We start from the raw sequence: 22,684 nt of genomic DNA, 5'->3' as shown, positions 1-22,684 counted from the left end.
GGTGGGATGTCCAGATTGAAAATCATGCGCACCCGTCAGTTCTTTTGCCCTTGCGATGCACCCGGACTGACAAATCAAACTAATCCCATAATAATAACCCCCCTCTAGGACCTATACTTTTTTTTTTATTGTCTATTTAAATGCCCTATGCAATATAACTATACTATCTCATCTCATGACCTTTTATGTTCTTATAGGGCTCCTTCTTTTTCTTTCTTTCTTTCTTTCTTTCTTTCTTTCTTTCTTTCTTTCTTTCTTTCTTTCTTTCTTTCTTTCTTTCTTGTGGTTTAAGGGGTATAAGAAAACATGGATGGACTTGAGTATCACGATGTTTCGTGATACTGTGTGGATGCTCAAAATACTGTATTGATTTTCAATAGTAGTTTACATGCAAAGATTCGTGGCAGGCTCAGATTGCACTCAAACTCCTGCTATAATGTTGGATGTTACATGGAAATGCAAACGCAGATCCCACTGTTCTGATTGCATAAAAAAAGTAAACTTGGAAAAAAAAAAAAGTTTTTAATCTTAATTGTATGCATTTGCTGGTGTGTTCTTTATACTGTGACAGTTTTCCTAATAGTTAAAAAAAAGGAGCAATTTAATCACAGGAAAAGGGCCGCACTGAGATTTATAATTGCTTTTACCGCACTGCTATTAATAATACGGATATAATGTACAATGATACAACATTGAACATCAGTTTGATTATTTTGATTTACATTGTATTTTTTGCATCATCTGCCATCTAGGCTTTGGAAAGCTATTCTAATTAATAATGTGGTATTGACTTCAACCACATTTCTTAGGCTGAAATGAAGTTGTGAAAATCATTCTGTACTTTGCGTGATCGTTGTGTGCCAGATCTGCCAACATTCATTCATTCAGAGTCAAACACTATTCTCCCTCTTTTCTTGTGGCTGAAATGGCATTTCTGATCTTTTGCCTGTTCTTTTGCACTTTGTTTTGAGTCTGCTTGTGCTCATTCATTCATCTTCTTTCTGTATTTTGTTCTCTTTATCTAACTCTGGAGATTTGGGTTCAGCGATGGAGGAGATGTTGAGGAGAAGCCATTGGGCTTATGAAGAGAATGGGCTGTTGTTTGACTTATCTGTTTGTTTATGTGTGTTTGCGTGGATGTGTGTGGGATTCTGTAGTTGGGCAGATTTGTGCATTACTCATGCATCCTCAGGCCGCTTTGCAGAGGCAGTGTTTTGAGTGGCACTGAGTTCCCGTTCCACTGTGCCACATTGCATGTGTGTGCATGCATGCGTATGATTCATGTGTCACTGAATTGCAGAAGAATGCTTGTTTGTGATGAAAAGGACAAAAAAAAGAGAGGTGCAGGGTGTAAGACGATAGGGCTGGAACAAAATGAGACCTTGGTCAAACAAATACAAAATACATTTTGTGGTCTTTTTGTATGTAGTTGTGTCATTTATGCAGCTAGCTGTATGTGTGTGTGTGTATAACACATAGTTTCTGCAGGCTCAGATCCTTAGGTCCATTCCTTCTTTGGCCTCCTAAAGGGCATAAATTGGCAGAGGAATCCTAGAGCCAGGCTGGCATGGATTGCATGATGCAGTGCTCTGTAGCATCTCAAGAACTGGAGGGCTGGAAGTTTTCTCTCTCTGTGTGTGTGTGTGTGTGGTGCGCGCAAGTATAGACAGATGTGAATTGTGAATTCTCAGCTTTTTTGCCTCTCTCTGTCTCCTTCTTTTCTCCACCTCAGAGACTGAAACTGTGGTTCCAGCCTGGGTCTGTAACCTAGCAACCTAAATGGTGTGTGTGTCTTGAATACATCAGACTATGTTCTTCTTCTGTCCTCCTCAAGGGTGTGTCAGTTCATCTCACCTCACCTCCAAGCTACCACAACCATGCAACCACCGCACGCATGCATTTGGAAACACGTGCACATGCTCACAGGCTGTTAACAGACACAAATAAATAACTTGGTACAAAGACGGTGATGGTTTTATTGCTTCAGTCCTTTGTACTACTCACCTTTTGACCTCTGCTTCCTTGTGTTTGTTTTATTAAACATACAACGTTATAATTCTTGTGAATTCATGCACTATGTTGCTTTCTAAAATGGCAGAGGTGTCTGTACTGCCATTGAATGGCTGGAGGAGTAAGTGTAACCTCTGTCATCTGGAATGTGTCCCTCCATTAAGTGGGAGTTATGTATCAGAGTTGTGCGTGGTTTGCCAGGTGTCTGGTGAGTGTGGCCCGCACATGCTACAGCCTGGACCCACATGTCTTGTCCCACTCGCTGGTGTGTCTCTGCCAAGCTCTTCACACAGCCACATTCATCATCTTATACCCTCTAAAATGTCTTTTATCATCTTTAAGTTTAAAAGTCTAATGGCCCTTAGTTTATTTCAACATTACAACATACAGCAATATGTATAATACAAAAATGTCGATATAAAGTAATCAAAAGCCATTAATTCAGTCGTCGGGAAGAAATGTCTATTTTTATTTCTGCATATATCCATTACAGATTAAAGAGAAGATTTCATCTTTGTGCAATTGTACTAAAAGTTTGTGGGTGTATGGCACTTTATAAAAAAAAATTCAGAAACAGATAAGACGGGAAAACTTTGCAACTCTAGGGTAACAACAACAACTATGTATGAATAAGTAAGTTATTAGTTTCCGTAAAATGAATGTTTCCTTATTTTGTGATGCTGTAAGGTAATAGAGAGACAAACCCTTATTCTATCATACTTTAAATAGAATGGGAAATCTCAACTACATATATGACATACAGTGGTTTCCTGAAGTATTTCCCTCTATGACCCGCTGGGTACTGAGATTCCCATTACTGCCTGTGCTAATTCAACAGAGATAAGATGAAGACTGTGAAATTAGTTATTATTGTCTGTCTATGTCTGTGCGCGCATGCCTGGATATGGGCATACGTGTGAGTTAATGATAGCATTGATATTAATTTATCTGGGTAATAAGCAGAGCATTAGAGATCAGCTGTTTCCCATAATGTAACTCGTTTCTTCCCGAAAATTTGTGGATGATCACTGCAAGGTTGAACGAGGAGAACCCAATCTCCTTGTCCAAGCAGGCTTCTTTTTTAATGAAGTCTGGGAAAACATGCAAATGAGGGGGGAGGGAGATTTGTTCCACACTGATAATCCACATAACGGATGATGTGAAATGCATGTGAGCTGCTTTCCTTTTGCTCTTTTGTTCTCTTTTTTTTAACTTTCTTTTTTTTCTGTCTTAGAAATAAATCCAGCTAAGGTGCAAACCACATCAAACTGGACTCATGTAAACTGACAGAGGCAATGTTGTTGGCAATAGATACTCTCCTAAACTCATCCTGTGGTGAAAAAAAGCCAGTTGTCCCGAGTGAGGATGTTTGAATTCCCTCGGAGCGCTGGTTGTGTCTAATAGGCCTGAAAGACTGAGAGCCTGAAAGGATGAATGGCTTTTGTTGAAGCCTCCAAGGTTGGACACAAAGAGAAAGGCAGCGGGTGCAATGTGTATTTGTGTCTATCAGTGTGTGTGTGTGCGCTTGTGCATGTCAGCTCCAGAGCCCTTATGGGTTTAGATAGACAGAGCAAGAAGTGGATGGGAGACAGAAATACTCTGCCATAGCTGCCTCTACCTCCAGGCCAGTACAGCAGAGCATAGAGGAATACGACAAACAAAGTGACTTCCACTCACAGAAACACACACATGCAAAGACCCATATACTGTACAGACACTGGCAAACCAGATATGAAATGTCTGCTAAGGGGCACTCCAAACAATATATAACTTTGAAAGCTTACTTACGCTAAGAGGTATACAAGCCCAAATACACAATACACATAGTTGGGTCACCAGTGAATATACAGAGCACTTTGCTTTAAAAACAATATGTGCTTTCTCCTCCATTTATTTTACAGATGGGATGTTTCTTTGTCTTTTGTGACATCATATATTCTGTACCGTGTTTGAAACCAGATTTCCATTAAAATAGTTTTGGTTTATATCACAAGGACAGCAGTGTATAATGGACTACTGTGCAATCAGATATAAATTTTGTACGTATATAGAGTAAGACACTTATTCTTGTGTCATATGATAAGTTGTCTGCCATTTTTGCGTTACGACACTTTAGACTGAAGTTTATATAGTGTGGATTCATGGCATGAATAGTTGATGGAGCAGCCAGTAAAATGTGTGTCGATCACAGCTCATCGAGGAAAGCCGCTCTCGTCTGAAACCTCGGGGGATCTGCACAGTCAGCCATTTACATGTTTTTTTTTGTATAATTTTTATTTGTTGTTCTATTTCTCTCTGCCTCTCTGGGTTTGTCTCTCTCTCTCTCTCATTCTTTGTCTTTCATTCTGCAATGTTTGCACTTGGAATACATAACAATGAGAACACACGCTGCGTGAGCAAACACAATCATTGGGAACCCAAAGAACGGTAGAAAATGCGCAGAGGCTGCACTGCACTAGTTTCATTGTACAATGAAGATTAACGGGGTAGTGTGAATGTAGCTGTTGATGGTCATAATGAGAACAAGGTCCATGATTATGATGTCGGAGTTGCAGGTGGTGCTTTTGATGATAATGATGATGTTGGTGGTTTGTCCTCCCCCTTAGGCCCGCGGGCCCCGGTGGTGAGCTTGAGAAGATGGACAGGATGAAGATAATCAAGCGGAGGCTGTCCATGTCTCTACGCAGCGCTCGGCCTGTGGATGACTCTCTGTCTGAACTTGCAGAACAGATGGCCTTGGATGAGCCATCCACAGCGAGGGACAATGGTGAGACACATGAACAAGTGCACTCACACACATGTACAGTACACACAAACACCTCAGCAGAAACCATCACACAAGCATACACTATGTGTAAGGGCACCTATTTCAAAATTCACAGCTCACAAACCAACTTAAAAATATGTTACATGACTTAAATGTAAGACTCAATGTGAATTATATCTATAAACTGCAGAACAGAAGAAGCTCTAAAAAATTTAGCAAGGCAGCATTTGTTGTCATTATGATGAAGAGTCATTGTTTCACCTCTATAACCCTCCTGGGAATCAAACGGTGATTAGTTTGACTCCAGCATCTGTTGTATCCAGTGTCTTACCGCCCATGATCCATTATTAAAGAGCAGTTCCTCATGTTCTCTAACAGTTTAAGACCTCACGACTTCATTTGAAGATCTTTCAGTACATGAAGAGTCATTAAATAATAAAGTGTTTTGAAACTGACAGTGTAGGTGGAAAGGGTCAAAATAAAGGTCACTCTTGCTCGTTGTAAGTGATGCATGAAGGTAATGCTGAAATTATTGCAGCACATATTGCACTTCTCCTCCACTCTTGTATGTCCTTCATTTCGTTTGTTAATGCAACTATCCTATAAGCAGTATGTGCTCATGTTTCAAAAACCTGTGTGTGCTCAATACTCTCATAAAGACATGGAAACACAAAACTGACGCACAGTTTCACCTGAGCTTTCAAACCCACTGAAACCATCCTAACCGTCATCATCTTTACCTCATCATCGGGTTCATCACAGTGAATTTCACTGTTCACTCTATTTTGCCGCGTATCATCAAAACTGAGAGGCAGAGTAAGCTGGAAGTGTGTGGGAATTCCCAAAGCTATGTGATTTCAGAGACACTGCTTTTATGTATTCACATGAGAAAAATAAAATGTCATAGCTTCTGGAAAAAAGTGTGAAAAGCAATGTCATTCTTGGAAACTCTGGGTGCCATCTGCTGGGCATCTTGCAGGATTGCAGGTCCAACTCTAGGGGAAAAAAAACATTCAGAGACCTCACACCCAGACACTGTCTGAACATGTTCAGCTTTGTGTGTGTTTGTGTCCTATTCTGGCACCAGGCAGAAACCAGGTCAGAACATAGAGCAGGGGAGGTTGCCTCTGCTTCAGCAGATGCTTTTGTCTCGGAGAACAAGAAAGAAAACAACAGAAGTCACAGTGTTCAAATACAACTGTGTTTTGTTGGCTGCTTTGCAATTTGGTTACAAGGAGCATTTTTGTTTGTTCATTGCCGCTGTTATTTCAGCTCCCCGGCTGCAATATCCATTTTTCTACCCGATTAATTTCACTCACTGCCACTGCCTTTTCCTTCTATTTTTACATTCCTCTCTTTTGTCTTGAGTAGCTCGGGCTATGTCAGTTCATTTCCAGAGAAAGCAAGCAGCAAGTGAGAGAGGGAGTGGGATGGAGGAAGTGATGTAGAGGATGAGGAGAGGGACATTAAACTTTAACAACTACTCTACATTACCAAGTTCTCTTGCCCTTTTCCCTTGCTGTATCACCACCCTCCTCACATCTCTATATATATTAGTCAGACGGTGCGAAAGAGCGGTAAAAAAATAATTCTCACATTTTTCAAAGTGCTAATGAGAAGCTGGTGCTACTGACCTCAGAGCTGTTCTTCAACTGTATTTTTAGTGGACTGGTTTTACAGTAAGCGAGACTAGAAAGGTAATCGCGTGAGGGATCTAGGGAAACATTCAACCGTATTGCCTGATAAACACAGTAGAATTTAAAGTGCAATGTGGAGGAAATTATTTGAAAGATAGGAGATGTGACACATTGGCTTCCACTTTTACATTAAGGATTCATTAATAAGACTCAATGTGAAAGAAAGGTGATGATGCATGCAGGCTGACAGGGAGGGTGATTTATCAGGTTACGGTAATTTGCTTTGAAAAACCCCTGGAGCAGGAGTTAAAAATTTTCTACCACATTTAGCTAAATATATGTTGCAGTCCTTCCATCAGGGATTTGATTAGCTCTCTGGCCTGTTTCCTACAGTGCATCTGCTTGTTTGTTTGTGTGCATGTCTGTCCTTGTTACTATCTGTTCTTTGTATTCAGCCTCATCAGTCAGTGACTTCACATATTTTCCACTTTGCATGCCTTATACACTTTCCATTTTGATTCATATTACTGTGTGCCACAACGGTTTCCTCTCACATGACTACAGCAACTGTTAGCATTCCCTCCTTTTGATCTATCACAGCTACATATTGTACTGTTCCTACATGTTCTGCTTCCTGTCTGTGTCTGGTCTCTGTGTGACCTTGTGCCGTCTTCTTTTCCTCTTTCTCTTATTCTCCCCTTCCCTACAATTCCTGTCATCTGCTACTTCTTATTGCCTTTGTCCCCTCTCCTCTGCTTTTTCTCAACTCTTCATCCCTCTTTTTTTCTCCCCCTTCATTCTAATCCTGCTTTTTCTGGTTTCGACCGCTTCCTATTTTTCTGTTGTGTCGACCTGCTACCGTTCCGAGTTTTTTTTTTCCCCCCTCTCTTTCTTGCCTTTTCTTGTACTCTCCTCCTCTCTGCCCTCGTTTCCTCCTTCTCCCTGGCTATCCGTCTACGCTGTGCATCACAGAACCCATGGTGGTGTGCGCTGTGCACCCTCCCGCCTCCCATAGTGCTCCCTCCTTCCTGCGTCAATATGCCGGTCATCTGGGCCGCACCGCCCTGCGCAGAGAGCCGGGTGGGGGGCTGGAAAGAGACAGAGCCTTCCTGAGCCTGCACAGGACTGGATCTTTGGGTACACACACACACACACACACACACACACACACACACACACACACACACACAACTACAAGCACCCAAACAAACTACTCTGTATGCCACCACAGGCCATTTCACCTGTTTATAAAGTATTGTTAAGGTTTAAATTACCCAAATATATAAACTACTTAGTATACATATAGATTACCTTGTCTTCAACTAGCTACATCATAACTGTTGCATACACAGAAATGTCTCGATAAGAATAAACAGATAATATAAGTACAGTTGCATTGACAAGTCCTATTTTGTTACTAATACTAAAGTACTTCTACTCAAGTGAAACTTTGAATTCAGGACTTTTACTAGCAGTCAAGTTTTTTTTTTGCCTTCAGGCTACTTATTGTCAAACAAATTCATTCCCTCTGGCAGACAATTTTGAAACTTTTTCCTTGTCTGTGCTGTAATATATGTATGTATGTATGTATATGTATTTTATTTCAACCAGAACAGAATATTAGGCTTGAGCAATACTGCCCCCTGTGGGTGGAAAGTCAGTCACTGATGTCACTTAGATGTAAATTTTAATTACCATAAGAGCGTGTGCGTGTCTGTGTGCGTGTGTACGTTTTCACTGAGTGTAAAACCGTATTTACTGATACAATTTAGCCATCCTGACAACATTTAATATGAATGTGGAAGGATAAAACTTCAATGACCTTAATCCAACATACAGATACATGCACACACTCGCAACACTGACATGCTCACACAATCACTTTTTCCTTCTGTCTGCATTATATAATGTGGTCTGTGGCTATATGGATCCCAGTAATCTAATTTCCCACTGTGGCAGAACGGCTTATATCAGAGCAGTAGGGCAGAACGCGCTAAGGAAAGGGAAGCCAAGGATGGATGAAAAGAGAGGGAAGTGAAGATGATGATGGTGGAGATGGATTTTGTAGTGAAATAGAGCTTGGAAAATAGTAAGAGATTGACGTATGAGGGGCTGAGCGATAGAGAGGAAGAAATACAAAATATGGTTGAAGGGAGGAGGCACAGACAAAGTGATGGGAGAGCGTTCCACAATGGCTCCTTCATGAGTCATGTTGGCTTTGTGCTGTGTTTCCCCTGAGTCCTTGGCTGAGCGAACTGCAGATAGACCACAACGGGACTCCACGCATCCATTCAAGTCTTAACTGAAGAGAACTAGTTTCACAACAGGAGCTTACTCTTTATTGTGAGCTGGGAATACGATAATTATGTTTGGACAAAACTTCACTGATCCCACGGATGAAAAAATGACAGCCGCACAAGGAAGAGTATTGTTTGAAAATGTTCAGTACTACTATTTTAATTACCATAAGAGCTACCCATACTAAAATAATAAACTTTTAATCATTACTTTGGCAAGTATGAAAATGTATTTTCTATCAAAATGTTTTCCAATTGATGAAAAAAAAAAAAAAATCTAGAAAAATGTTTTTAATGTTTAATGCTATCTCCCTCGATGACAACTTTCAGAACATGCTGGAAGGGATGAAGTTAATGTGTATTAAACATGACAAATGTTTGAACACGAGAGTGACAGGAGTGTCATGAGAGCGTATTGACACAGATGAGGAATATAAGAAATAGAGTCTGATGCTGTATTTTTGTATAAGGCCTGTATCAAAATCGATATTTGAGTTGTTTTTTTTACACATAACATAAACTTTTTTGATAAGTCTGTAGATTTGTTTAGTGAAAAATAATGATTAAGATAAGTTAAAATTAAGTGGGGTATTTTATAGTTAAAAGATTAACTTATCTGAGTTTTCTAGCTCTTATGAAGAATAACCGTAATATGTAGAAATATATATCCTGATCGGAAGCGCACTGATTTTTGGTCTGGTGAAATCTGTGAAATTCACAGCTCTCTTCGAGCTAAAAAAAAAAGGACATAGATTGACTCAGATCTTAGAATAGATGCTACTGTATTATTAAAATCCGGATAAAGTGTAGTTTGAAATGTTAAGAGGTGCCGTGTTTCTGTGTATGAGTGTGTTTCCCACTGGTTGGTCTCGCTGACTCACTGTGTGCCACTCGGCAGTCAGAGCACGTTGCAGCCTTTAATAGAGCGACATGATGATGCAATCTTGCTTTCCTGCTGCACTAAGGAGATTACCCACCCTTTCTCTGCCTCTCACTTTCTCCCTCCGTGTTTTCCCTAACTTGCTCTATTTAACCAACACAAGTATCCTATTAAATTCACTTTTCATATCTGTAAATGGGCTTGACTGCTGGGTTATATTAGAGGAGTTTGAGCAGCAGCCAGAGACTGAGACATATTACAGGTTAGCGATTCATCTGTTGCTAACTGGCCAACACCCACTCTCACCGCACTGTACTTACAGTCAGGAAAGATACTGCACTGCACTTTTAATTTTTGCTTTTCACCATTGCCTCATCCCTTTCTCTCTCTCTCTCTCTCTCTCTCTCTCTCACGCTCTCTCTCTCACACTCTCTCTCACACTCACTCTCTCTCTCTCTCTCTCTCCCTCTCTCTCTCTCTCTCTCTCTCTCTCTCTCTCTCTCTCTCTCTCTCTGTGAATATCTGTAGTTACACTGTTGAGGATTAGTTGGCCTCCCCTGTCTGTTTTACTGAGAAAAAGGACTCTGCTGAAAGCTGCCTCCTCTTCTCCAAACCCGTCGCAGGCTGCTATTTACGATTCTGTCACAGATGTCTCCTTTCCTTCTTTCCCCCTGCCCTCCGTCTCTGTATGTGTCTCTTTCTCTCTACATTCATCAAAATACTATATTTAACCTCCAGATGAAACCAGAATGGGGCAAAGATAAAAGATGGTAAGATGGTTCAGACCGCCCTGTGTATTGTACACCACGAGAGACCTTGTCTGTGCCAGGGATTTAATGCAATGCATTAACACTGCATTAATCGCAGAAGCCGTCTCCCTCCCTCCACTCCCGGCCATCCATTTGCTCACTCCCGGTTTAGATTTAATAAGAACAGTGGAGTGGAGTCCTTTTATGTAGCAGGTCTTATAAGCTTTTATGTGTGTTGAGATGGCTTGCTGTTTCACTAGCTTTATGCTTGAGGCTAAAGGAAGATGTAGCTAATGAATGCTGGTATTTTCCAGAGCTATATGTGGGGGTAGAGATGTTGGGGACTATGGAGGACCAGTAAACAGAGCTGGTAACTTACAGTATAGGCACTCTGGTCCCAGTAATTGAATAATAAGATTCCTCAGATGCAGATAAAAGGTTTAGAGGTAATTACTGCACCCCCCCAGCCTTGTGAGTGTGTTTCGCTGCGCGTGCTGTTTCCTCAGGGATGTTATGTGCACTTTGATTTTTTTTTTTTTATTTTTTTTTTTTTTTGTCTCGCTCGTCTCAAGGCAGACCTTAGTATTTATGGCTTCAAATGATTGTGAAAACAGAATGTTTTAAAGTGGAAACTCAAATGTAGTCCAGCAAATTGAACAATACAAATGTTTAAAGCAAGGTGGTAGGAAAAAGTGAATGAGACCTTGAGGGGAGTGAAAAGCTGTGTGGAGGTGGCTGCAAAGCAAGAGAGAAATCTTTTATGTGTACAGTTGCACATGTGACTATAAAGAGACAGGGAGACCGTGATGGGTGGGCTTTTGTCCTTGACGTTTTAAACAGCCTGAAGCTCAAGGATTCCTCACTCTGTATCAATATGTGTCTGTCAATGCCCTGCCAATGACCATTACTCTTTTCTTGAATCCAGCTGAAAGTAGAGTTTTGAGCCCAAATAAAACAAGTATAAGTGCAACTCATGTTGGTTTTAGTGAAAATGAACACTCCGAGCTTATCGTTCTCACAAATATTAGTTTGAATACACCGTCCACGCCTAGCCAGATTAAAGATGTTCTCAGGATGTGTTAAGTATACAGTGCTCCAATGATCCCACATATTTACGGTATCTAAGTCAATTATGGTTGTGTCTGTAAGTAGTCCTATAATTAAGTGCATCATTATTGACATAGAGGGTGAGCCTCTCTGCATGAGCTTGTTTTGTTAGTGAAGGTTTACAAGACAACCTGATTATTGACAAGAAGGGAGGGGTGAGGTTTTATCTAAAACATTAGAGCAACAGCTTTTCAAAGTGTTTATCCTTGAGAATATTATGAGGGTAGATGACATTTAATACCTTATCGTAATGACATTTTGGATGCAGTTGCAATAGACACATTTATACTCTCTAAACACTTCTTTTGATGTTAGTTTCTGTGGTGGCAAAGTCAACTGGTTATAGAAAACCTAGAGGGAAATGTGCAGGATGATTTGGGAAAGAGGGGCTAAGCAGTGACAGTGTATTTTTCAAAAACATACCATTGCTTGGTTGTCATCTTTAAAAATATATACTGGTAGGCTTTCTGGAAAAAACATTGAATTATCCTTTGAATAAAGTGCACATGAAAGGCACCATGACGTGCACTTTAATTTTGAGGAAAATAGCTATTTTCAGTGGAGGTGGAGGTATACCGTATCATATAGAAATACCTGAAAGTTAAAGTTAATTTTTTTTATATATAGAACACTAGCAAAGAAAAAGTAAATAAATATTTGCAACATGTACTTGAATTATGAATAAAAGTATTCATTATGCAGAGTAGCCACTAACGCTTTTATGCGATTATATTACTGGTTCATTAGCAGTAGTTATTGTTTGTTTAGGTGGAGTTTATTTTAACTTCATATATGTTATATGGTGGTTTAATCTATGACATGGCCTAGTATTTTTTTTTTTTTTAACACACCATATATTTTGTATGATATGATCAATTTATAAATACCATAGTCTGAAAAATAACCAGTGACTGTTGCTGTTGAACAAATGATGTAAAAACATAAAGAACAGAATTTCTCAGGGAAATGTAGTGGAGTAGAAGTATTCAGTAGACATAATCATAATATTCAAATTACTAGTACCTCAAAACTGTTTATCAGTACTGTGCTTTGGTAAATTAGGCTCTTCTTATAAAAGGTTATTTCCAAGAAAACAATAAACCCTCAATAATCACTGTCATAATGTTTCTTTACACCAACGACTGTTTTCTCATTGTTTCTGTTGCAAAAGGAAAAAGATAACGTTAAGGAAGTAATTTGAAGCATGGTGGTTACACAACAGAACACTGTAGAAAAACAAGCTCTTAATTATTGTGGTAGGTCATTATTACACATTTATTTTGAATAGAAGTTTGTGACTGCGAAAACGCTGGTGTTTTCAAGTGCAGCAAATTCCTCAGGATTTATACTTCTGCATCGTTCTAGATAATCCCGTGTTGGAGATTTGTATAAGGAATGTAATTAGGAGTAGTCAGGTCTGTCAGAGAGAACCATGCATGTGAGGCAGTAGTTGTCATTGGGATGTATGATAACTGTATGTGCAGTGGCATGTGCAGGGGAGGGTGTATGGGTACTTTGGATTGAACATGAGTAATGGCCTGCACTTCATGTCATTGGGAAAGGACAGAGAGAAAGAGAAGGAGGAGACGGGAGCTAGGAAGCCAGAGGCGTCACTCAGATGCCTCAGGGTTTCGTTTCTGCGCTAGAGAGTGATAAGGACAAGGAGGCAGAGGGTGGAGAGGAAGAAAGGAGCATGAGAAGGAGAAGAAGATAACGCATTTGAGATGGAGAGTAAGAAAGAGGCTAATCAGGCAGAAAATGTTGTCATCGGCCAATGAATAGAAAGACAGGATGACTGTACTGATATTCAACACCATCTCTGGAACCAGACAGAGATGGGAGGAACAAGGGGAGGGACAGATAGAGACAGAAGGAGGGCGAGAGAGAGAGATTGCTATCACATGAGAGGGAGGGGAGTACTAGCAAGGTAAAGGGAGGGAGCAGGAGGACTAACAACACTGAAAGCACTGATAGGGGCGCCGGAGGCAAGGAGGCAGTAATCGAGAGAGGGGAATGGAGAGGAAGAGAGCAGCACAACAGCCTGGATAGAGTGGTGTGCTGAATAACAGTGGAAGAACCAAGAGAACAAAGAGAGGAGATCTGACAGAGGAGAGGAAATACATAAGTAAAAAGAAGAAACCGGAACGCAAAGGAAAAAGTAACATGGGAGAGGTGAAGGGAAGATCTGGGAGCCAATGAGGTCAGATAGTTGAATACCAGATAGATGAAAGTGTTTTTTCTCCCCGGACCTGTAAGTTTAGTGTGCTGGAAGGAGTTGTGTGTGGATGATACAGATGAATAAAGAACACCTGTTTTTCTTGAGATGACAGGTTGTAACAGTTCTCAGCTCGCATGCATTGGACAGTCTCTGCAGCATTTTGCCTACCTGCATGGTGTTTGACCTTCCTTAGTCAGCAAGCACAGTGTGACTGCAGAGAGAAAATAGAGCAGGGAAGAAGAGAGTCAGAGAGAGAGCGTCTATACAAAAACACACAGAAGGAGAGAGAGTGTGTTAAAAGTGGAGTAGCAGCCGAGGGAGTTGTTGCATTGTGATTAGTGTGCCTGTGCAGTCTGCACTATCCTCGCAATGTAAAAGCTGTTCTCTGTTGCACGGGGCTCTTCTGGCGATACGGAGGAAGCTTGAGGGTTGTGTTTTTTCCTGAAAGCTTGGACCCTTAATCGGCTACAGCTCCTAAAACGTGGGTGCCACCCAGACTGGTTGACTGAAATGAATTGGCGTTAACTTTTTGGGGAAAAGATCTGGATTTTTTTTTTTCTTTTTGTCTCTTTGCGTAGTGTGTTTTATTTTTTTTATTTTTTTTATTTTTGACGACCTTTCACATGTTAGTGCTTTGAATCCTCTGGAGCAATGGATGTGCCAGAAAACCCCCAAGGGGGCTCTGCTCGGGTTTCTAGGGTGGGAGACTCTCGGATGGGGGAGGCTAGAGTGGGAGAGGGGTTGAGGATGGGGGAGAGAGACACCCCGCTGAGGCTGTCACCTTTCCGTATGCTTCGAGTCTTGGACTCATGTCGTCCTCCGGGAAACCGTATCGGTGAGTCTTATCACTGTCATCTGCATCCTCAAGTTCATCTACATGCTGATTCTCCAGGTCAAAGAACATATTGATCAGACTGTTGTAACAATAAATACTTTGGATTTTAATTCAGATAAAACATTGTTCAAAGGATGCCTGGAAGTAATTCTACATCTAAGAATAATATTTCCATTGTATCAACACATGCAAGATGTCGGTGTACTGATTTTAAGATCAATCAAGTCCTGAGGCTTTATTTCATACAAAGACACAGGTTTATGTGAGTAGCTTCCTCTCATAATCTGCTGATCCTACAACTCTGAACATCTTAAACGTATTCATTTTAAAATCTAATTTCCATTTTGTGGCTGGTTTAAAGATGCGAGATGCGGTGCGGTGGACCATAGCAATGTGTGTTGCCACATGAATCCCATGAATTCTTTGGAGAAGTGAAGAGTCCTGCGAGTTCTTCTTTTTGAATTTTTAATTAATTTGCTTGTCAGCACAACGATGGCAGTATCTCTATTCCTGCTTCTCAGGCCAAATTCAGACAGTGAACTCTCCTGTGCTTTAAATAGAGTTTGAGAACTCCTGGCCTAAGAGCAAAAAAGAGAAGTGAAAGGATTCAGTTCAAAGCCTAAAGCCTATTGTAATAGTTGTAGGTAATGTGGATGTGAACAGTAACTATTAATTCTACCAGTTCACCCTTGAACAACCAGTGTCTGGCTTTGACAAGTAAGGGCTTATGGCAATAAATCCCAATATTCCGGCTGCTCTTTGAAGGGTTCCTGAAGCCAATCTTACTTTATTTCTTTTAACATCCTTTCCACCAGCTTGTCCATCTTTTTTTGAGACCCTGCTATCATGTGCTGGAGATGGGTTTCTGGCTAAGTGGAATACATGCAGAGCTAGATGATGTAAGGATAGCCCTAAAAGTAACCCACTCACTCTTCCAGACGTACTAGCAGGGAGTCAGCAACCCTAAATAGGCCATCCTGGCTCCACACAGAGAGGCAGTGTTAGCTCGTGACATTCACTGTCTGCTCTTAGTCTTCTATGGAAATAGAACAGACAGAATCTGCAGGAGACGGGAAAATAATGTGTTGGGTGATTAGGAGGTATGTGTGAGTGGAACTGCAGGTTTATTTTGAGGAGAGAAAGAGCTGGAGAAGCTGGTGTATGAAAGATGCATGTACTGTTGTTTGTCCTAGCAGATTGTCATAATATCATATTGTTTTAGGTCACAGGTGATGGAATATTCCTCTCAGGTCAGGTCATCCTGTCTCATCCACCCATATCTGCTTGATTGTTTATACAAACAGACAAGAGCCAGGCCTTTCAGACAGTGAGAAGGACCTGTGACATAATAGGGGTACTGGATACTCACTCGTCGAGAGCTTGTGGTCATGCTAGTGCGTCCGTCACTATGTAGATATATCCTGGATCAATTTTCCCCCAGTCTGGTGTCAGTTAGCTTGAGTTTAATGTTTCACCATCAGGATTGTAGGGGTTGATTCCTGATTCCTGATAGTGACAACTGACTGCTCGGTTTTCTTACCAAGGTATATTCATTCCCTGTATCACTGTGTCTTGCTCTGTGGCCACAGGCAGTAGATGAGACTTAGTGATTTAAGTGATTATGAAGTGGTTTACTGAGTATTTACACAGATGGGATGTGTTTTTCTAATGAACATATGGTGGTTTTGTCAACAGATAGACCACTGAAGCAATGTAGGCTGAGCTGGGATCTACACAGGTTAAAGACACAAACAGTCAACTGACAGTTTGTGTCAGTAAGAAAATCTCTGATCAAATTTAACTATGTAGTGGACTTTTCTGTGGAAGACCTATGGTAAATGGTCTGCACTTGTATAGCCCTTTATCACCTTATTTTCAAAACACTTTTACACCGTTTCCCATTCACGCACACATTCGCACACTAATGAGTCTGAGCTGCCATGCCATCGGGAGCAACTTGGGGTTTAGTGATTTTCCCAAGGACACTTAGACTTGTGGACAACCTTCCGATTAGCGGGCAACCCGCTCTGCCATCTGAGACACAGCCACCTCTCTATGGAAAATGAAGAAGGGCATCAATGGGTTTTTCATTATTGGGAAAGTGGCCTATGTTAGCCAGCTGGATAGGTGGTGTGTGCAGCCTTGTTAGGAAAAATAAAAGAGATGTTAGTGTCTATATGCGCTGTGTTTATTTACAGCAGCATCCTCATTAGTTAAATCAGAATTACTTTGACATTGTTGTGGTTAATGGGTGGAGCCAGAGGGCATGTGAATTACTGATGGCTGAGAGTGCAATGTGATGAACACCACTGCCCTGAAAAATGACATGATCAATTTAATAAATACAATATGAAAAGTGACATGACAAAATAAAAAGTGGCATGAAATAAATGTTATTGGGAACAATGCCACTTTGAATTTTTTTTGTATAATGACATGAAGATGATGTCCTATAAAACCTATAAACATAAGATCAAGACTTAATTAGTTTATTTTCATATTTCTCACAATTTACTCCAGGGATTATTTATTTCACAATTCTTTATTTATGTCATATTGAACACTTTAGTGAATGCATTTTAAACCATGACCTCTAATTTACTTGTAGAGATTGTAAAACACCCCATAAAAACAAACAATCTCTGCAGTGCTTGACAAAAAAAATGATATACCTTGCACTAACGTTAGCAGATTGAAAGTAAGTAAACTGTGTTGAAAAAGCGAGTTAGCTGTATTTTGTTAATACACTGCTCACAGAGTCTATATTTAATCTTTTTCATTTTCGGACAGTATCTGTAGAGCAACTTGTCTTTCTCAAATCCCAACCCTAATTACATGAAAGAAATACACACAAATGGCCTGGAATAGATCTCAGATGTTCTGTTGCTGACAGACACCTTACCGTAATAGCATAATAACATTTACATAGCTGGCCCTTGGGTGTCAGAGTCACTCGGGGGGATTTATTTTTCTATCCACCAAAACCACCCTCTTCTCAATACTCGAATCCTTCCTTTATCTGTCTCTCCTCTGCCGATGGTGGCTGTTGTAAGTGTAAACAGTAGATGATGGTATGTAAGGTAAGTTGTTACCCCTGTTAGCAGTGAGCTTTAAAATATGTCAGTCCCGTTCATGAAAAAGTTCCCTCCACAAACACACACACTCAGACGTACTGTACGTGCTGTACATGACCCAGACTCTGGAGCTGAAAGCCAAAGAGAGACCCTTCCCCCCACATTTACTCACACTCTATTGAATGAGGCAGTCCTGTCTGCTGCACCGTGACTCATTAATCAGATGGATTCTGGGGCAGTTGAAGGTATGGGGGGTGGCCGGCTGAGATGGGAAAGCTCCAGTTGCACTCGGGGTAATATTGATATTGATGTCTGACTTCCTCATCTTACCAGTGGCATTTTACACACACACACACACACACACACACACACACACACACACACACACACACACACACACACACACACACACACGGTAAACACCCCTGCATCCCTGGTGGTACAATCCATCATTTGGGGATTGGGACCCGACTATGGCTCAAACAGAGGGGTGAATGGAATTTAAGACAGACAAAACATTGTGTCTCCTAATGATCCCATTGAGAGACTAATAGAGTAGGAGACAGTGAAATATGGTCAGTCATTAAAAAAAAAAAAAGTTCTAAAAACCTGCACTGAAAGGGAAGAATCCTTTTAGAAAGATAATGTAATGTTCATCTCAGGTTTGGTTTCTCTGCCAGCACAATCACACAGTGTAATTCCTAATAATAACACTGCCCATGTCTTTGTGTGTTTGTATTTTATAGGTATTGTCCATGAAAATGTGAAGATGGGCTCAGATGGGGAGAGTGACCAGGCGTCTGGAACCTCCTCTGATGAGGTCCAGAGCCCAGTGAGGGTCCGCATGAGGAACAACCACCATCGGCGCATCTCTAATGAGGTACTGGAAGCTGGCACGCAGTCAGGCACGCACGAACGCACGCACGCACGAACGCACGCACACACACACACACACACACACACACACACACACACACACTTTTACACCAGGATTACTGCTGTAGGACACATCCTTATTCATTGAGATATTGTGATGCTAAAGACTGTCCCAAAACATCTATAAAGGACATTTTTAGAACTATATCATGTGTCAGATTTGTAAACTAAACTGATAAATTGGACAGGCTCATATTTGACCCTGTTGATTTTCATATCAGTATCGGTGTATGTTAGTTTGCTGATATATTACAAGAAATTGCAACAAAGAAATGCCAAACTGGGATCAAGACAACTTTATAATAAAACAAAAATTAAAAAAATCCAATGAGTCTCCATCAAGATTTATTTTACAGTATGCGTTTATTTTTTTTGTATCTGTTTATCATTTTCATTACAGTGGAAAAAAAAAAAAAAAGCAACAATTTTGCACCCTACTGTGCTCATTTGTTTTTGCCATCTTTACCTATTTTTCCCTTATTTGTGCAATGCGTTATTGTTGTTAATTCACACTTAGAGACCAGTGATTTTTATCAAAACAACATTACAAAATAAAAAAAAAACGGCTATAAACGTTGTTAGACAATGTACATTGTGAATAGCAAGCACTTTTGTACACAAACCTGACCTTTGTGTGACTGTCTATGTTCGTGTACCTGTGCTTTCTGTGGACAGATAGATTTGCAGTTTGCTTCTTTGTTTTACACATTAGCAGTGAGTATGTGCTCAGTGCTGCTTGTGTCTGTGGGAGATGCAGAGTGATGAGCTTAGCAGTATCACGGGAAATGCCTCTGGATACACAGACTATATAACTGCTGTGAACAGTGGAAGCGACTAATTTAGACCATGTTTACCACAGAAAGAGAAGAAGATGGAGGGGCAGTGTGGGAGAGTAAAACGCTGTGTTGAGAGTGTAATTACAGATGTAGGAATAATTATTGGTGTGACAAAGAAAAGGGAGATCCAGAGGAATAGGGCTCAGAACATGATAAGAGAGACGAGGAAGAAGGAGAGGTTGAGGACGAAATGATGGTGGGAGAGCACAGAAAAACAACGTTTTCTCTCAGCCACCCCCTTCCTTCACCCCTTCCCCCCCCATCTGCCTTTTTCCCCTCAGGAATCTGTCCATTCCTCTCTCCTCTGCTCCTGCTTTCCCCCTCCTCCTCTTCTTATTTCTCCTCCTCTTTCTGAGCATGTGGATGGCACTCTACCACAGTGCCAGCTTCTCTCTCTCTCTCTCTCTCTCTCTCTCTCTCTCTCTCTCTCTCTCTCTCTCTCTCTCTCTCTCTGTCAGTGTGTGTGCAGTCATGTATCAGGTCAGAGACACGCATCGTTGAAATCACATGTGTGTGTGAATGCATAGAAAAATACGTTTAAGGAGGACAATGAGGGAGCTACTAGAGCTGTTCTGCATTGTGAGTATGGGGACGCACGTGTATGTGTGTTTGTATTCTGGGTCGTTATTCAGTCTCTACCGGTGAATAACAGAGCATGAATGTTTGTATCTTCGTGAACTTGTGTCCATTGTTTCCCTTTTGGAAAGGAGTATGGACAGTGTGTGAAGAGACTTGTGTGAAGGTCTTTTGGTTTTGGTTATCTGGAAACCACAAATAGAAATGCATAAGATATTAAATGTATTTGGAAAGGTTTAAAGCAATATACAGGTTTAGTGTGTTGTTATTGTATGCTGTTGCAGTGCTTGCATTTCAGTCTTTTTTGATTCAGATTCAGATTTTTAAACTACAGCTAGTCTGTCATTTAAACGCATGTGTTTGTGGCTCATTTTCTATATTTCAACCTGCTTATGCAGCGTGCGGAGCACGGATCGACATTTTTTACTGTGTCAGTGTTTGTTTTCAGGATCTATAGTATGCCACTGTGCTTTTCAGTTTAGGGGTCGTAGTATGTAGCACTGCATGTTGCGATGGTCGCCAATGAGCTCAGATAAAACCATTACAGGCGTAAAATCCCTCTACCTTTCATCTTCAGTCTCACACACACACACACACACACAAACACACACACACACACACACACACACAAACACACACACACACACACACACACACACACACACACACACACACTACTCTACCCTCCCACCAACATTCACTTGTAAACACGCATATCGTTATGCGCACTCACATCAAGGACACACTATGGGGCTGTTGGGACCGGGCCAGCCAGCCACAGCTGCCATGGAAACAATGTGTGATTGGCACCTTGTGGGTGAGCATGTTCTACATGGATAGTACTCGTATATGGGAGAAATGCATAGTGGGAAATGGAGAGTAACACAAATTGCATACCAGCCAGGGCTAGAAAGTGGAAGGTTAATCCAGCTGTTGCAGAGTCGGATGCATGGTAGAATCTATCAATAACGCCACACTGACCCAAGTATATAATCATTTATAAGTCTCAAAATTACATGTTAAACTGGGCTCATCTGAGACAAAAGGGCTACGAAATGTTTCTTCTGAAGAGATCTCACGGTTCTTAATTGAAATCTAATTTAACTACAACTGTCTAACTGATAAACTGTCAATCAACAACTTTCGAACCAACCAGCTCACACTGCCAACATCTTACCCTGAAAACTAAGCTAAAACCAGCCAAAAACTTACAATATGTCCCATCATGCCTTGCACTGGCTTTTTATTCAGCCTTATTTGATATATCCATCATTCACATCATCATTTATCAGGAATTCACAGATGGCACTTGTAAATCAAATGTTTGAATTTGACTGAGCTGCTGTCACTTGTCAAACTCACTGCTGGGACAGAAGGATAAAGAAGTATGATTGTGATTTTTTTTTTTTTTTTTTTGGTTACAAAAGGGCCAGTAACCAGGGCGAACCAAAGAGAAGTAATTTTAATGCCAGATCTTGGTGATAAATTCAGTCTTCAAAGAACTGTCAAGTGGCCATGAAAATTGCTATGACAATTTGGCTAATAGACTAATCCACAAGTGGACTAGTCTATTAGCCAAATTGTGATTGTTTGAGATGGTGACTCAGTTTGGAAATGGGCTTATTTTAATTTCCTTCATTTATTTTTTATGTATTATGACTTCATGTCACACCTCTTCAAAAAAAAAAAAAAAAAAAAAAAAAAAAAAAAAATGCTAAATATCCTATATGTTGTGTTGGAAAAATTACTCAGAGGCTTGGTTCAAAATCAAACACATCGGACATTTTATTCTTGCAAGAAGGAGCAACTACATGCACCCTCAAAGAGAGATGTGCAGCAGTGCTCCCCCCCCAGCAGTGCTCTTTCCAGCAGGGCTCTCCCCAGCAGTCCTCTATGTCACTCCTCCGTAGGGCAGCTTTTATACAGTGTGACAAACAGTTGACAGTCACTCCCATTCCCTTTGTATCTGCTTTCGTATGGTAATACAGAGTTGGTTGTAGGTCACAAGATAAGGACATAGGGGAGTCGTCCATTAGATCAATTCAATTCACTTGTTTTTTTATTTTAGTCACACTTTATTTCACATTACTTTTTTCTTCGAGGCTGATATTGCGGAAAGTAAAACAAAAAGAATCACTTTCAAATAAGATAGACAACAAAAGAAACTTTTCGGAGCCTGCTTGACAAGAGACTTTCCGGAGCCACAATGCAAACAAGAGGAAGAGACAAATCTTTTTTTTCCATCAGTTGTGATTTTTTTTTTTTTTAATGTTCTTGTATTTATTTTATTCTTATATACACCCTTCTTATGGTGCAAATGTATTTGTGTGAATCTACAATTGTTTTCATGGAAACTCCTCTCTCAAACATCTCACCACGTTCATAGGGTTACAGGTTACAATTTCAATTTCGTAAACTCATTAACTTCTTTCTGCCTCCCTCTGTTTCCTCCTTTTTCTATTTTCAGGACATAAACAAGCGTTTGTCTCTCCCGGCTGATATCAGGCTACCGGAGGGCTACTTGGAAAAGTTTGCCATGAACAGCCCGCCCTTTGACAAACCCATGAGCCGCAGGCTACGACGCGCATCACTGGTCAGTACTTATTGTGTCCGTGTGTACATATTTGGTACCTACTTAGCTTTAGCATTGCATACTTTTGTCTGTTCAGCTGGGTGTGTGCTGCTCTTTTTCTTTGATGCTGCTTTGTTTGGGAAAACAAAAGTAATATGAACTTTCAGCACCATTGTGCACTACTGAAATG

The 22,684-nt window shown here is 40.6% G+C and overlaps 1 protein-coding gene across 8 annotated transcripts in view; it reads left to right on the top strand.

Annotated features, from left to right (window-relative positions):
• Positions 1 to 22,684, top strand: part of LOC138192579 (cyclin-dependent kinase 17-like) — a 37,823-nt gene that overhangs the window by 1,155 nt on the left and 13,984 nt on the right. For 3 of the 8 annotated variants that reach the window (XR_011177811.1, XM_069140058.1, XM_069140056.1), the window contains exons 2-5: positions 4,617 to 4,777; positions 7,387 to 7,551; positions 18,321 to 18,454; positions 22,390 to 22,515. Coding sequence is in view for 7 of the 8 variants with exons in the window: in XM_069140058.1 (XP_068996159.1) it covers positions 4,648 to 4,777; positions 7,387 to 7,551; positions 18,321 to 18,454; positions 22,390 to 22,515 (555 nt within the window). In the remaining variant the exon portion in view is untranslated. Of the gene's footprint in view, positions 1 to 1,591; positions 1,783 to 4,616; positions 4,778 to 7,386; positions 7,552 to 12,775; positions 14,501 to 18,320; positions 18,455 to 19,851; positions 19,926 to 22,389; positions 22,516 to 22,684 lie in introns of those variants that run through there. The other 5 variants (XM_069140061.1, XM_069140060.1, XM_069140057.1 and 2 more) reach the window with 4 other exon arrangements.

This window comes from Embiotoca jacksoni, unplaced genomic scaffold, assembly GCF_022577435.1.
Source record: "Embiotoca jacksoni isolate LCO1_2020_lvr unplaced genomic scaffold, fEmbJac1.0.p SCAF_9, whole genome shotgun sequence".
Lineage (NCBI taxonomy): Eukaryota > Metazoa > Chordata > Actinopteri > Embiotocidae > Embiotoca > Embiotoca jacksoni.
Note: the sequence above shows the minus strand (reverse complement) of the source record. Positions and strands in the feature narration are given on the sequence as shown.